The 16252-nt window shown below is 40.1% G+C and overlaps 1 protein-coding gene across 1 annotated transcript; it reads left to right on the forward strand.

Moving 5' to 3' along the window:
- Positions 1 to 713: 713 nt before the first annotated feature.
- LOC138074320 (N-acetyllactosaminide alpha-1,3-galactosyltransferase-like) lies at positions 714 to 14097 on the forward strand. The gene is made up of 4 exons (XM_068966442.1): positions 714 to 754; positions 1368 to 1421; positions 9025 to 9162; positions 13404 to 14097. Exons 1-4 carry the CDS (start codon positions 714 to 716, stop codon positions 14095 to 14097), a joined length of 927 nt encoding a protein of 308 aa, XP_068822543.1.
- Positions 14098 to 16252: the final 2155 nt, after the last annotated feature.

Raw genomic sequence — 16252 nt, forward strand, 5'->3', positions numbered from 1 at the left:
ATTAGCTGGTGGAATCTGTGGCGTGTTTAAGGGACTAACAAAAGGCCAGTGAGTCTGAAAAACTGTCAATGTGGGGCTAGGTAGGAGAGGTGGGTGGAACAGTGTGAAGCGTCAGATCATGCAGAATATCATGGCTCTATAAGGAATATGGACATGATCCTTAGGACAGTGGACATTGTTAAATAGAATAATGATTGGTAACATTGGAGCTTCAGAAACATGTTATTGGAAGCAGAGTGGAAATAGAGCATGGGTGAAGGTGAAGTCGCTCAGTCGTGTCCGACTCTGTGACCCTGTGGACTGCAGCCTACCCGGCTTCTCAGTCCATGGGATTCTCCAGGCAAGAGTACTGGAGTGGTTTACCATTTCATTCTCCAAGAAATAGAATGTGAATCAGTTGAAAAGGGAAAATGCAGGGATAAGCAGAGGGCAGCGCATCGCTAATTACATGGATAGAAATATGAAGGAAGGTTCATTATTTCGTGCTCTTTCCATTTGTGTACCTTTTCAAAGGTACACAAACTTTTAAAAACTGAACAGTGAGGCCAATGAGGAGGCTTTGGTAGTAGCCCAGACAAGGAACGATGCTGACCTGAAGTCATATGCTAGCAGGGAATGGAGATAGGGGATGGATTTGAGATGTTTTGGAGGTAAAACCATCCGGGTTTAATGGTGGGTTTGATGTTGGGATTCAGAGGGGCTCTGAGTGGAGAATGACGCTCCTGTTTCTGCCGTGCAAATCCAAGCAGATTCAGTGAGCTATGGCGACATAGGAAGAGGACCTACTTTGGGGCAAAGATGATGACTTTGAACGTCTTCCTTTGGTAGCATCTGTGCAAAATTCAAGTAGAAGACTTCAGAACACAGTTGGGTATACTAAATTTATGGGAGAAGTATCATTATATATAAGAACTTGAAGCCACAGAAAAATGCCCAGAAGATTGTCAGTTGAGCAAACAGAGAACTTAAGAAAAATCCTTCTGAGAATAATGATCGCATCAAGGCTGCTGAGCAGATCGGATATTTAAGGGTAACCTTAGGTAGAAAATAGGAATATATTCTCATTGTGGTAGAAGTCACTACAGGTAAATTTGGGGATGAGGTTGCAGAAAGTTGAGGGAGCTTCCGTCTGATAATTGCCATTTTCTCTGTGAATTAGAAGATGAGAACGAGAACTGTGGGAACAGATAGACTCCTGGGAAGCACAGAGAATTACGCTTAGGGTGGAAATCATGATTTTTCCATGCCACAACCATCAAAGTTCATTATTAATTTTCTGCTTCATGCTTATTTTGCATTTTACATTTGATAATACATCTCAAACTCTCTCTATATTATATGACTCTTTGCATTATTTTTCCTAATAGGTCTGTGAATACTCAAACAGAAGAATTAAAGTTATCAGACTGGTTTTTTCCCAAGTAAGAATTCCAGATCTAATACATGTGAGATTAATCTGTAGACTGCTCAATAGGAATTAACAGATGGCAAAAATACTGTGACTGGCATTCCAAATGCTGGAGAGCAGATAGATCTTTGATGGTTATTTAAAAAAATAAGCAGTAGCCGAGATCAACTGGAAATGGACATTAGGACCCATGTCCTCCGTGAATGAGAATTTAGATGATAGAAACACAAAGCACCCTAGAATGACGGAGAGTCACCAAATGTAAGGGTACATTTGAGATCGTTTGATTGTTTCTCCTCATTTCACCAATGAGAGAACCAAAGCCCAGATCCGGTGGGTGGGCTGTCTGTGCACTTCGTGGTTTAATACAACAGCTTTCTTCTGGGCTCTCTGCCTCCATCTTCTTACTCTATGCACCAGTCTTTCACCTTGATGCTGTAGATCTGAGGACCTGTCTCAATTAAAACTTTGAAAGGAGACATCCAGTTACTGGATAATGATCCATGACTCATCCTCCCACAATATCACTACATTTGTCTGATCTAATCAGATCATACAAAGCATACCAGCTATTTAAACAGAGGTTTAAGTATAAAGAATTGCTGATTACCATATAGTTGTTAAGGGGCTTCCCAGGTGATGCTAGCGGAAGAGCCTGCCAATGCAGGAGACCTCAGAGATGTCAGTTTGATCCCTGGGTTGGGAAGATCCCCTGAAGGAGGGCATAACACCCCAGTATTCTTGCCTGGAGAATCCCATGAACAGAGGAGCCTGGCAGGCTATGGAGTCACAAAGAGTCAGACACTTCTAAAACAACTTAGCACCCATGGACAGCCATAAAGTCGTTAACTAGGTAACCTGAAAAATGGAAAATACAGCTCTAAGGTGTCACAGAGGAAACAGCTATAGGAAGTAATTATTTTCCCTGGTTCTAAAGAAAGAAAAGGAAGGGACTGGAATTATTACACCTTAAAAACTTAGAGACAAATCTCACAGGGCTTAAACTCCGCTGTTGCTCACCTGGTGTGGGTGCCTCTGAGCTCCAGGGAAGCCTCTTGGGGCAGAGAACCAGCCCTTCTAAGGAGGAGCACGGCGAGACTGGTTCTGCACGTGTTGCAAAAACTGAAAGTTGGATTCAATTGCTCAGGAAAAGAACTGCTATTGCTGTGGTAAAGATGCATTCCTGGAATGGGACTTGCAGGAACAGGATGCAGACAAGAAGCCCACAGGAAACAGAAAAGAGCAAGTTTTTTCTTCCTCCAAACTTGTAATTTTCCTCCAATGCCCTCTATTAGTAGAGCCTACCAGGGTGCCCATTGGCAAAGGAGAAATGTGATTTGCAGTGTCCCAGCTCAACATAATAAAGCAGGGTATACTGTGGTGGGTTTAACTTTGAAAGACAATAGCTTAATAACTGATACAGCATCCCTCTAATCAGACAGGTAAGTTATAGCCTCATAATTCAAGGTACTGATCAATCACAACAGGTGAAAAAAGGACAAAACCATATAATCATTTAAGTAGATTCCAAGTCAGTTCAGTTCAGTCCAGTCGCTCAGTCGTGTCCGACTCTTTGCGACCCATGAATTGCAGCATGCCAGGCCTCCCTGTCCATCACCAGCTCCCGGAGTTCACTCAGACTCATGTCCATCGAGTCAGTGATGCCATCCAGCCATCTCATCCTCTGTCATCCTCTTCTCCTGCCCCCAGTCCCTCCCAGCATCAGAGTCTTTTCCAATGAGTCAGCTCTTCACATGAGGTGGCCAAAGTACTGGAGTTTCAGCTTTAGCATCAGTCCTTCCAAAGAACACCCAGGACTGATCTCCTTTAGAATGAACTGGCCTCAGTGGGCTACTTTTAAGTTTCGATCTCCATTCCTTTTTCTTTGGCGGGGTGTGTGTGTGTTTAAACAGCAGAGATTTATTTTCTCCTGTTTCTGAAGGCTGGAAATAGAAGATCAAGGTGTTGGCAAGTTTGGTTGCTTCTGAGGTCTCTCTTCTTGACTTGCAGCTGCCTGTCTCCTTGCTGTGTCCTCACAAGGCTTTTTCTCTGTGTACACCTCCCGGGTGTCTCTTACTCTTATAAGGACACCAGCCCTGTTGGCTTTGGCCCTGTTCTTATGACCTCATTTAACCTTAACCTGTTAGTTGCTCAGTCGTGTCTGACTCTTTGCGATTCCATGGACTGTAGCCCACCAGGCTCCTCTGCCCATGGAATTCTCCAGGCAAGAATACTGGAGTGGGTTGCCTTTCTCTTCTCCAGGGGGTCTTTCTGACCCAGGTATCAAACCCAGGCCTCCTGCATTGTGGGCAGGCTCTTTACCATCTGAGCCACCGGGGAAGTCCCGTTTAACCTTAATTACTTCTCTAAAGGCCCTATCTCCAAATATTCAGACTGGGGTTACACCTTCAACACGTGAATCTGGAGGAGACATTCAGTCCATAACAAGCTCTGAAACAGCTAATGGAATCTTTCTTTTGCTGCATGTCAACTCCTATTGCATTTTTCATTTTTTTCATTGATGATCGTTAAAGCTGAACACATTTTCATATGAATATTGGCCACTTAGACATTCACTTTTGTAAACTGCCTGTTTATATCTCTTCTCTTTATCCCACACAATGGATTGTCTTTTTCTCATAGATTTGAATACACTTGATATAAAATTCACTATTTTAATTGTTTAAAAATGTACACTTTGGGGCTTTCCCGGTGGTCCAGTAGTTAAGAATATGTCTTGCAATGCAAGGGAACTAGTTTAATCCCTGATGCACAAAGACTCCACACGCTGCAGAGCGGCTAAGCCCATGGGCCATAACTACTGAGCCCGCATGCTGCAACTACTGAAACCTGCAGAGCCTGGAGCCCGTGCTCCACAGCAAGAGAAGCCACTCAATGAGAAGCCCATGCACCACAATGAAGAGCAGCCCCTGCTCAACTAGAGAAACGCCTGTGCAGCAACCAGGACCTAGCGCAACCAAAAACTTAAGTAAATAAGTCCTTTAGAAATGTACAGCTCTAGCTATCTAATTCCAGAATATCTTCATCATAGCAAAAAAGAAGCTCTGCCCATTAAGAAGTAACTTCTCATTCCCCGCTCCTTGACAAACACTAATCTGCTTTCCATCTCTCTGGACTGGACTCTTCTGGACATTTCCTATGAAGGGAGCATAGTTATTTTATTATTTTTTTAAAGTCTGACTTCTTTCACTTTGCATATTTTATTTATTTATTTTCCAGATTTTATTTTATTTTATTTTTTTACTTTACAAGATTGTATTGGTTTTGCCATACATCAACATGAATCCGCCACGGGTGTACACGTATTCCCAATCCTGAACCCCGCCTCCCACCTCCTTCCCTGTACCATCTCTCTGGGTCAACCCACTGCACCAGCCCCAAGCATCCTGTATCCTGCATCAAACCTAGACTGGTGATTTGTTTCTTATATGATATTATACATGTTTCAATGCCATTCTCCCAAATCATCCCACCCTCTCCCTCTCCCACAGAGTCCAAAAGACTGGTCTATACATCTGTGTCTCTTTTGCTTTGCATGTTTTAAAGATTCATCTATATTGTAGCATATATCAGTATTTCATTCCTTTTCCTAGCTGAGTAATATTCCATGGTATGGCTATACCACACATCCATTCACCAGTAAATGGATATTAGGTTGTTTCCACTTTGGGGCTATTATAAGTAATGATGTTATAAACATTCATGTACAAGTTTTAATTTTGAATCATACTTTCAGTCTCCTTGGGTATATATCTAGAAGTGGGTTTACTGGGTACATGGTAATCCTAAATTAAACTTTTTGAGAAACCACCAAACTCTTTTCCATACAGTTACATCATTTTATGACCCATCAACAATGTATGAGTGTTTCAGTTTCTCTACATCCTTTCCAACACTTGCTATTTTTTGTTTTGCTGGGGGTGTGTGTTTGTTTTTGCTTATGTTATGGCCATTCAAGTGTATGTGAAATATCTTATTATAGTTCTGATTTACATTTCTCTAATGACTAATGATGTTGATCTTGAGATGTCTTTGTCTGGCTTTGGCATCAAAGTAATATTGGCCTCACAGAATGAGTTAGAAAGTTCTATTTCTTTGAAAGACTTTGAGAATGTAATTGGGGTTAATTCTTTAAGTGTTTGGTAGAATTCAGCAGTTAAACCATCTGATCCTGGGCTTTCTTTGTTAGCAAATCTTCAGTTACCTTTACTTGTTATAGGTCTCTAAGATTTTCTAGTTCTTCTTGAACCAGTTTTAGTAGTTTGTGTCTTTCTAGAAATTTATCCATTTCATCTATAAGGTCTATAAAAAGTCCCCATTTCCGTTCTTGATTTTAATAATTTGAGTCATCTCTGATTTTTTCCTGGTCAGTTTAATTAAAGGTATGCCAGTTTCATTAATCTTTGCAAAGAACTGACTTTTGGCTTCATTGATTCTGTCATTTTTTTCTCTATTCAGTTCTCTCTGCGCCAGTCTTTATTATTTCTTCTTTCTGTTGCCTTTAGTTTTGTTTTTCCCTTTTTTTTCCCCCAGTTTCCCCCTTTTTTCCCCTTAAGGTGGAATGTGTGATGACTAATATGAGATCTTTCTTTTTTAAAACATGGATGTTTACAGCTATACATTTCCCTCTGAGTACTGATTTTCACTGTCTCCCATAAGGTTTAGCATGTTGTACCTTCATTTTGATTTATCTCAATTTCTTTTCTAATTTCCTCATGATTTTGGAGTTTTTTGTTTTTGCTTTTTTTCCCTTATGATTTTTTTCCTTTGGCACATTGGTTGTCTAGGTGGGTTGTTTAATTTCCAGGTGTTTATGAATGTTCTAGACTTATTTCTGTTACTGATTGCTCATTTCATTCCAGTATCATTGGAAAAGATAGTTTGTATGTTTCCAGTCACTTTAAGGTGATTGAGCCTTGTCTTCTGGTCTAAGATGAGATTTATCCTGGAGCGTATTCCATGTGTGTTTGAGAAGGACATGTACTCTGTTGTTGGATAAAGTGTTCTGTGTGTGTCTGATTTGTTCTTTTGCCTGCTCAAATCTTCTGTTGACATCCTAAAGTGAATTTTTTCCTTTCAGCTATGCATGTCTCAACTTCAGTATTTCTATTTCATTTGTTTTTTTAATTTGTATCTTTAATATTCTCTATTTGTTAAGACAATGTTCTTCTGGTTTTCTTTAGTTCGCTGTCCGTGGCTTCCTTTAGCACGTTGAACGTGAAGTCGCTCAGTCACGTCCGACTCTCTGCGACCCTGTGGGCTATAGCCCACCAAGCTCCTCTGTCCGTGGGATTCTCCAGGCAAGAATACTGGAGTGGGTTGCCATTTAGCATGTTAAGCATATATTAAAAGGTGGATTTAAAGTCTTTTTAGAAAAACTCAGGCACTGTCTGGACAGTTCTCATTTATTTGTTTTCCTATGAATGGGCTATACATTCTTCTTTATTTGGATAACTCTTAAATTTTGGTTAAAAACTAGACATTTTGAGTATTATAATATAGTTTCTCTGAAAATCAGATACTTTTGCCTCCTCAGAGTTTGTTGTTCTTATTTGCTCTTGGTTGTTTGTTTGGTCTTGTTTTTCCCTTTTTTTCTAGTTTCCCCCCTTTTTCCCTTTAAGGTGGAAGGTGAGGCTATTAATATAAGATCTTTCTTTTCTTATGGTTGTTTGTTTAGTGGCTTTTCTAAACTATTTTTTAAAAGACTGTATTCTTTTTCTTGTTTGGTCCCAGAAGTCTCTGAGCTACCCTTAGGTTGTAGCCAGCGAGTTGTTTGACAGAGATTTCCTTTAAGTGCCTAAAACCTGAGAGAGGGAGGTGTTAGAGGGCAGAAGGAGGAGGGAGAGAAAATGAAGGAGGAGGAGGAGGAGAAAAAAACAGAACAGAGAGGAAAACAAAACAAAGAGAAGAAGACACATTCTTTAAACACTGGCTCTGTGTTTGGGCCTGCCTTCAACACAGCCCAGTCGCTTATAACTCTGCCTTAGCTTTCACTTCTTGTGTGCCCTGAGCCTAAATATCTGTCGGAGGTGAAAGCCTAGCATCTTCACAGGTCTTTCCTGAATGTTCGTTCTGCCCTGACCGTGTGCATGGATTCCTCAGTTCCTTGTTCTGTGTGTGTCTGATTGACGCATGGGATCTTGTCAAAGCCCTTACTTCCCAAAGAACTGTCTTTCAAATGTTTCCTCCCCAGGCTTTCAGCATATATAGTGTTTAACTGAAATCTTTTGTTTCAGGTGAAAGGGGCTTGTTCTTTTACAACTTTTTTTCAAGGAATACCCTCCCCTTCAATTCTTAGAGAATGTTAAGTACAAGAAAAAAAGCACTATGAGTCAATCCTGCAAGGAACTCTCAGGTAGCTTAAAAAGATAAACACAGTCGCTGGGAATGAGATCCACTCTTCTCCCCGCTGAGTCAGATACCCACACTGAGAACATAGTATGGTTTTGTCTTTTCAATGCCACTGTTATACTAGGAAGAGCATTGGTGCAAGGCTAGGTTAGAATACCTCAAAGGTTTTCTAGTCCTACCATAGTGAGTCTTTTTTTTTTTTTTTCTTTTTGAGATAAATTTTGCTTGGTTGCTCTAAATATTTGGCTATCTTCCAAAGTTCTGACAAAGTTGATTCTGATAGTATGCAACAATGTTAACACTGGCAGCATTTCAGATTATGAGAACTGGGAAGTTCGTTTTTTAAAATAGTGCTTCTGAAAAGAATCAGTGTCCATCGCTTAAGACGGTAGATCTTGTCCAACTGTAAGAGAAATTGTTACTTTAGACTTTGGGTGACATTTCAACTATGCATCCTCAAAGATCTTGGAACAATAATATAATCAGTACATGTACTTTTGTAATGATCTCACCCTAATGATTCAGCCATGAAATTAAAAGATGCTTACCCCTTGGAAGGAAAGTTATGACCAACTTAGACAGCATATTAAAAAGCAGAGACATTACTTTGTTAACATAGGTCCATCTAGTCAAGGCTATGGTTTTTCCAGTAGTCATGTATGGACCTGAGAGTTGGACTGTGAAGAAAGCTGAGCACCAAAGAATTGATGGTTTTGAACTGTGGTGTTGGAGAAGACTCTTGAGAGTCCCTTGGACTGCAAGGAGATCCAACCAGTCCATTCTAAAGGAGATCAGTCCTGGGTGTTCATTGGAAGGACTGATGTTGAAGTTGAAACTCCAATACTTTGGCCACCTGATACGAAGAGCTGACTCATTTGAAAAGACCCTGATGCTGGAAAAGACTGAGGGCAGAAGGAGAAGGGGACGACAGAGGGTAATATGATTGGATGGCATCACCGACTCAATGGACATGAGTTTGGGTGAACTCTGGGAGTTGGTGATGGATATGAAGGCCTGGCGTGCTGCGGTTCATGGGATCGCAAAGAGTCGGACACAACTGAGCGACTGAACTGATCTGAACTGAGTCATTTCTGATAAACTGTTTCTTCAGTTTATCATGCCATCAAGACTCTGGGTTAGAAATAAGGAAACACTGCAATCAGACATAGGCTTTATACATTAGCAATATCTACTACAATTTTATTAAAAGTATTTTGCTCATAATTCTTATATCTTCCTTACAGTGCCATAAATCGCTCAAACGTAACTTCCAGCTGGGCAGCTCCAGTTGTGCGGCATGGCACTTATGATGAAGTGGTGCTGGAAAATTATTATGCAAGTCATAAAATTACTGTGGGGTTGACTGTGTTTGCTGTGGGAAGGTAGGTATTGCTGAATGACCTTTATATTCAGGTGTTTTATTTTAGAAAATGGGAGATTATCAATAATCTACCTCAAGAATTTAGAAAAAGTAGAACAAAATAAAGCCAAAGAAAGCAGAAATAAGGAAGTAATAAAGGTGAGAGCAGAAATCCATGAAATTGAAAACAGAAAAGTCTTAGAGAAAAATCAATGAAACAAAAATGTGGTTCTTTGGGGAAAAAAACACCTCAATAAAATCCATAATCACCCAGGAAGACTAGCCAAGAAAAAAAAAATAATGCAAATTACAAATATTGGGAAAGAAACAGGGTATATCACCTCAGACCTTGTAGACTTTAAAAGGATAATCAGGAAACAGTATAACATTCTCTACATATCGGACAACTTAGAGGACATGGACCGTATAAAGCACAAACAACCACAATTCACCCAACATGAAACAGATCATTTGAATAACCCTATATCTATTGAGGAAATAGAATTTATAATTTTAAAAACTCCCAAAGGGGCTTCCCTGGTGGCTCAGCTAGTAAAGAATCTGCTTGCAATGCAGGAGACCTGGGTTCGATCCCTGGGTTGGGATAGTCCCTTCGAGAAGGGAACAACTACCCACTCCAGTATTCTGGCCTGGAGAATTCCATGGACTATATATAGTCCATGGGGTCACAAAGAAAGGACTTTCACTTTCAAAGTCCTCAGGCACAGATAGTTTCATCAGAGAAATTAACATCAATTCTACACAATCTTTTTCAGAAAAGAGACTAGAAAGGAACACATCCCAAATCATTTTATGAAGCAAATTCTGCCTTGATATCAAAATCATACCAAAAAGAGTACGAAAAAGTATTAAGTTGAACAATACTTATCACTCATTAAAATGGTAAGGTTATCAGCTTTATAGCAACTTGCTGTTAAATATCAGTAGTAATCTATTGTTTAACTAAAAGGAAACAGAAAGAGAAAGAAAGGGAGGAGGAAGGGAAGCCTCCTTGCTGAAGACGTTTCCCATGACCTCCTCCCGAGACTCACTGTGGTCTCTTCAAGTCGCTGCCCCAGGATCTGTAACAAGATCCCGGGGGGTGACCCTGTTCCGGGGCAGTACTTGTACCTTCAGGACACGGATGGAGTTTCTGGTTCCTTCCTTCACCCTCCTGAATAGAACGCAGGGTCTTAAAAGGGTACTGTATAAGGGAAGGGACACTGAAACCACAGCTTCAGTAACCTCACCATGAAACCCTGACTCTGTTTTAAAGAACCTCTGAAAGCTCAGGAATAAATGGCATCAATTTCCTCTGAGATTAGGAGTATAGGTGGGACTGAAACTAGGAGGATAGATTTAAAGTATCTATATGGAAATTTTCAACATGAATATCTGCTGCAGGAATGAACAATTAAGCCAATAAAATAAAACAGAAAAATGCCATGCAAATATTAAAGACTTTCTGTTTATTGGCAATAGCACTGTAGAGACCTGTAGGGAAAGACTTCCATAAATGATGTTGGAGAAAATGTCAACACAGGAAAACTTAAATTGTACCTTTATAGCATATCATATACAAACATACAAACATCAATTACTAGGTAGTTGGAAGACCAATAGTTAAAAGAAAAACTGTATCTTCACGAACTCAGGATAGAAGAGGATTTATTAATCAAGACATAGAAACTACTAATCATAAAGGAAAAGATTGATAAGTCTGACTGCTTATGAGTGAACTCTGGGAGTTGGTGATGGATAGGGAGGCCTGGCATGCTGCAATTCATGGGGTTGCAAATAGTCGGACACGACTGAGCAACTGAACTGAACTGAAGAAAAAAAAATCAGAGAAACACAAACTGAAGGCCATTTTACAAAATACATGGTCAGGGTCATGACTAACAAGAAGAGAAATTGACAGCGTGGAAGAGACTGGGCAGACGAGAAGAGACTAGTGACTGAATGCAGTGTGTTCTGGATTGGATCCTGGAAACCGAAAAGGTCATTAGGGAAGAAGCTGGTGAAAATCACATAAAATCTGTGGTTTAGCTAATAGTCGTTTACCACTGATAATTTCCAAGTTTTGACAAATGTACTATGGTTATATAATATATTACTATTAGGGGAAGGTGGGTAGAGCATATGTGGGAACTCTGTAATATATCTGCAACTTTTCTGTAAATCTAATGCTATGCTAAGCTTCAGTCGTGTCTGATTCTTTGCAAACATATGGACTGTAGCCTGCCAGGGTCCTCTGTCCATGGGATTTTCCAGGCAAGAATACTGGAGTGGGTTGCCATTTCTTTCTCCAGGGGATCTTCCCAATCCAGGGGCTGAACCAACATCTCTTAAGTCTCCTGTATTGGCAGGCAGGTTCTTTACCACTAGCACCAACTGGGAAGCAGGCCTTGCTAAGATCCAGTGTAGTAAGTCTAATAGCATTTCAACACAGAAAATATTTTAAAAATTGGGGGAAAAAAATGTTTGCCATTGTAGTGACAGTAAGTTTTTTTTTAATTGTAAATGCCTGATATTAAGCTTTTGATTGATTGCTGAGACATCCATTTTATTTATTTATTCATTGGCCACAATGTACAGCTTGTGGGATCTTAGTTCCCTGACCAGGGAGAAAACTTGGGCCCTGTGCCATAAAAGGGCAGAGTCGTAACCACTGGACCACCAGGGAATCCCCTGAGATATCCACTTTAAAGACATCCATCTCAAATAGAAATATTGCTTACTAGCTAAACAACTAGATAAAGAGCCAAGTCCCCATACCCATGAAATCTTCCTTTTAGAAAGTCCTGAGTGATCTGATCTACATAAATGACCACTTTCATGACCCCATTTTCCCCCTCCCTTGCTTTAACTTCCGCTTTTACGTTTAAAATTTGTCAATAGAGTGAACTTGCAAAACCCTAGGCACCCCACCCTCAACCCAGTAAAGGCAGAACCTTAGGGCCTTTGTGTTTCTCTCTCTTTCTCTCTCTCCCACCACCTCCAACTTTTGACCTCACTGTGTGGCCCCAGGCATGCCACGTATCCTCTAGGATTTGTGATTAATAAAGCTTATTTTCTCAAAGTTCCCTATGGTGGTTGTTGAGGTGCTCCTTGAGATTGTAATAAGAATGACAAAGACTGGTCCAGCCATAATGTAGGCTCTGGTGATGTCTGGTGGGAAGTAGGGATCTCCTACCGCAAGTAGTAGGGACTCCAGTGAGTGCCCCCAGGCACTCCTAGCCGATAACATCACTATCAATAGGCAGAGACTGACACAAAACAGCCCCACATCACATCATAGACAAAAATTAACTCAAATGGATAATAGACTTACATATGAAAGACAAAACAAGAAAGTGGCTAGAAAAACGTGTAGGAGAGTATTTTCACTACTTTGAGGGGCAAAGATTCCTGAGGTATGACACAAAAGCACTAACCGTAAAATAAATATGGACAAATATGGACTTTGGATTTGAGTTGCTAGCTTCCAGCTCAATATAATATTTTAAGTGATATTTTTTTCATAATGTACCTAATAATTTTAGATACTCCAAACTAGAGTTTTCTCCTGACTCTATCTGTTGTATTTCGTAAGACTTTGATCAATATCCAGAACTTATTTCTAGTGATCATATATATAAGCATCATTTGAACTAGTCACATATATTACCTTTTCTTTCTTGAATTTACCTGAGGCCATTTATTACTACAAGAATCCTTAACTGGCTGGAGAGATTGGAAATGAAAAAGTTTACCTTCAGCCCAGCAATCTTAGCACCATATTAAAGGGCATAGGGCAAAATAAGAAACCAGTGCTGACAGCGGACACAAAGCGTGTCGCCTCTGACTTTTTATGCATAACTAACTACTCTAAGTAAGCCACAGGCATCAGTAGCTGCTCTTGCAATGACCTGTGACCTTTCCTGCCTACAACCTCTAAAGCAAGTCCCGACTGCTCTGATAACCCTGAAAATTCAGGCTTTTGTTTTGTGCTGGGCACGGTTCAGTTTTCTGATCTCACCAAGTTTCATTCCCTCTCGTGAGAAATTCCTCTTTTCTCCTCTGATCCGTAAAACTTCACCAGGGAGAGGAAAGGCAGACAATTTCACTTTTACACTACTTAAATACAACTCAAGAAGCATATCTAATGTTTGCTTCCTTAGTAGCATTTTTCGATAAAACTACAGTAAGTGTAATTTAAATAGTATGTGTTTCACTAACATACAAGAAAATGAACTTAATTGCTTCTTATTTACTTCACAGATATGTTGACCGTTATTTGCACACATTTATAAACTCAGCTGATAAATATTTTATGGTTGGCCAGAAAGTCATCATTTACGTCCTGATAGATGACTTCTCTAAGGTGCCCTGGGTAGATCTGGCTCCCCTCCGAATGATGAAAATTTTTGAAATAAAACAAGAGAAAAGATGGCAAGACATCAGTATGATGCGCATGAAGACCATCAGTGAACACGTTGCGGATCACATCCAATATGAAGTTGACTTCCTCTTCTGCATGGATGTGGATCAAATCTTTGTACAAAAATATGGACTGGAGACTCTGGGGGAATCAGTAGGTCAGTTACACGCTCATTGGTACAAGACGAGTCCTACAGAGTTACCTTATGAGAGGAGTCAATTATCAGAAGCATATATACCTATTGGTAAGGGGGACTTTTATTACCATGCTGCTGTATTTGGCGGTACTCCCGTTCAGGTTCTCAATATTGCTAGGGAGTGCTTCAGAGGAATCATGAATGACAAGAAAAATAACATTGAGGCAGTGTGGCATGATGAAAGTCACTTGAACAAGTATTTTTTCCTCCATAAACCCACTAAAATCTTGTCACCAGAATACTGCTGGGATCAGTCTGGACCTAATAGTATTAAGAATGGCACTTTCAAACTCTATTGGGCTTTTAAAAACTATGATTTTCTTAGACAGTCAGTGTAATTTTATAGTCCTTTCTTTGTGTTGCTGAATTTAAAAGCATCATTTGGTCTTGTCTTTAAAAAATTAGTACTTGACAAATTGTAGCACCATAAAAATAATCACTAATAGAATGACAAACTCACCAACACAATTATATTCATACTTTTCATCACCTTTCTTTTTGAATCATATAGCATAGGATACAGCAGTAACAGAATGAATATATTGACGTCAGATGGAAATATAGTGTTCTCATATCTTGTGTGAATTTTGAGGAAGTATTTTTTGGATCACATTGGACAAAATAGAATCTGTCAGGAGAAAATGAAGTCTGAAATATTTTCACTGATCCAGCTAGATATATATTTCTTATATTGCCTAAGGAAAGGGATAATCTAGGGGTATGGATAAGGGAAATTGGTGCAACTATACTAATCCACTCTCTATGTAAAATTTTGAGGACATTAAAGCTGCCACCAGATGGGCAGACAGTTACTAGAAAACTGGGTTATTCAAAAAGAACTGTTTTTTTTTTCTTTTTAACTTTTTAATTTGTATTGGGGGTGTAGCCTATTAACAATGTTGTGATAGTTTCAGGTGAACAGTGAAGGGACTCAGTCATACAAATAGATGTATCCATTCCCTCCCAAACTCCCCTCCCATCCAGGCTCCCACATAACATTGAGCAGAGTTCCATGGGTCATTTTTGCTTATCTATGTTTAATATAACAGAGTGTACATGTCCATCCCAAATTCCCTAACTATCCCTTCTGCCCTTCCTTCCCACCTATGGCCATAAGTTCAAAATGTGTTTTAAAACTACACAGTTGTCTGTCGTAAAAACTAATAAGGAAAATTTAAATATAGAGAGAAAACTGAAAGTCTTCCTATACTCTCCCTTTGAAAACCTATCACTTGGCGGGGGGGTGGTCCTAAGATGGCGGAGGAACAGGACGGGGAGACCACTTTCTCCCCCACAAATTCATCAAAAGAACATTTGAACGCTGAGTAAATTCCATGAAACCACCTCTGAATGCTGGCAGAGGACATCAGGCACCCAGAAAAGCAGCCCATGGTCTTCAAAAGGAAGTAGGAAAAAATATAAAAGATAAAAAGAGAGACAAAAGAGGTAGGAATGGAGATCCATTCAGGGAAGGGAGACTTAAAAAGGAGAGAAGTTTCCAAACACCAGGAAACACTCTCACTGGCGAGTCTGTGGCGAGCCTCGGAACCTCAAAGGGCAACACAACCGGGAGGGAAAATAAATAAATAATTAAAAGCCACAGATTACATGCCCAGTGATAACTCCCAGCGGAGAAACAGTGCAGACGCCTGCATCTGCCACTAGCAAGCAGGGGCTGGGCAGGGAGGCGCGGGCAGCATTGCTTAGAGTGAGGACTGTGCCTGAATGCCCTGAGAGCGGTCTGAGGGAACTAACTAACAAACCAGACTGTGGAAATAGTTACCCCGCGAAAAGCCCTAAACTAAAACACCGCCAGCCCCGCTCACAGCTAACAAAGGACTGACCAGAGCTAGCCGGCTGCTGACTGGCCTGTCCCCCGCCAGAGAGAGATAATGGAGAAAAGACAATCTCTTTAATAGTGGTGCTGGGAAAACTGGTCAACCACTTGCAAAAGAAGGAAACTAGAACACTTTCTAACACCATACACAAAAATAAACTCAAAATGGATTAAAGATCTAAACCTAAGACCAGAAACTATAAAACTCCCAGAGGAGAACATAGGCAAAACACTCTCTGACATAAATCACAGCAGAATCTTCTATGACCCACCTCCCAGAATATTGGAAATAAAAGCAAAAACAGACAAATGGGACCTAAATAAAATTAAAAGCTTCTGCACAACAAAGGAAACTATAAGCAAGGTGAAAAGACAGCCTTTAGAATGGGAGAAAATAATAGCAAATGAAGCAACTGACAAACAACTAATCTCAAAAATATACAAGCAACTCCTGCAGCTCAACTCCAGAAAAATAAACGACCCAGTCAAAAAATGGGCCAAAGAACTAAATAGACATTTCTCCAAGGAAGACATACAGATGGCTAACAAACATGAAAATATGCTCAACATCACTCATTATCAGAGAAATGCAAATCATAACCACAATGAGGTACCATTTCACACCAGTCAGAAAGGCTGCTATCCAAAAGTCTACA

Source organism: Capricornis sumatraensis, chromosome 1 (assembly GCF_032405125.1).
Source record: "Capricornis sumatraensis isolate serow.1 chromosome 1, serow.2, whole genome shotgun sequence".
NCBI classification, from domain to species: Eukaryota; Metazoa; Chordata; class Mammalia; order Artiodactyla; family Bovidae; genus Capricornis; species Capricornis sumatraensis.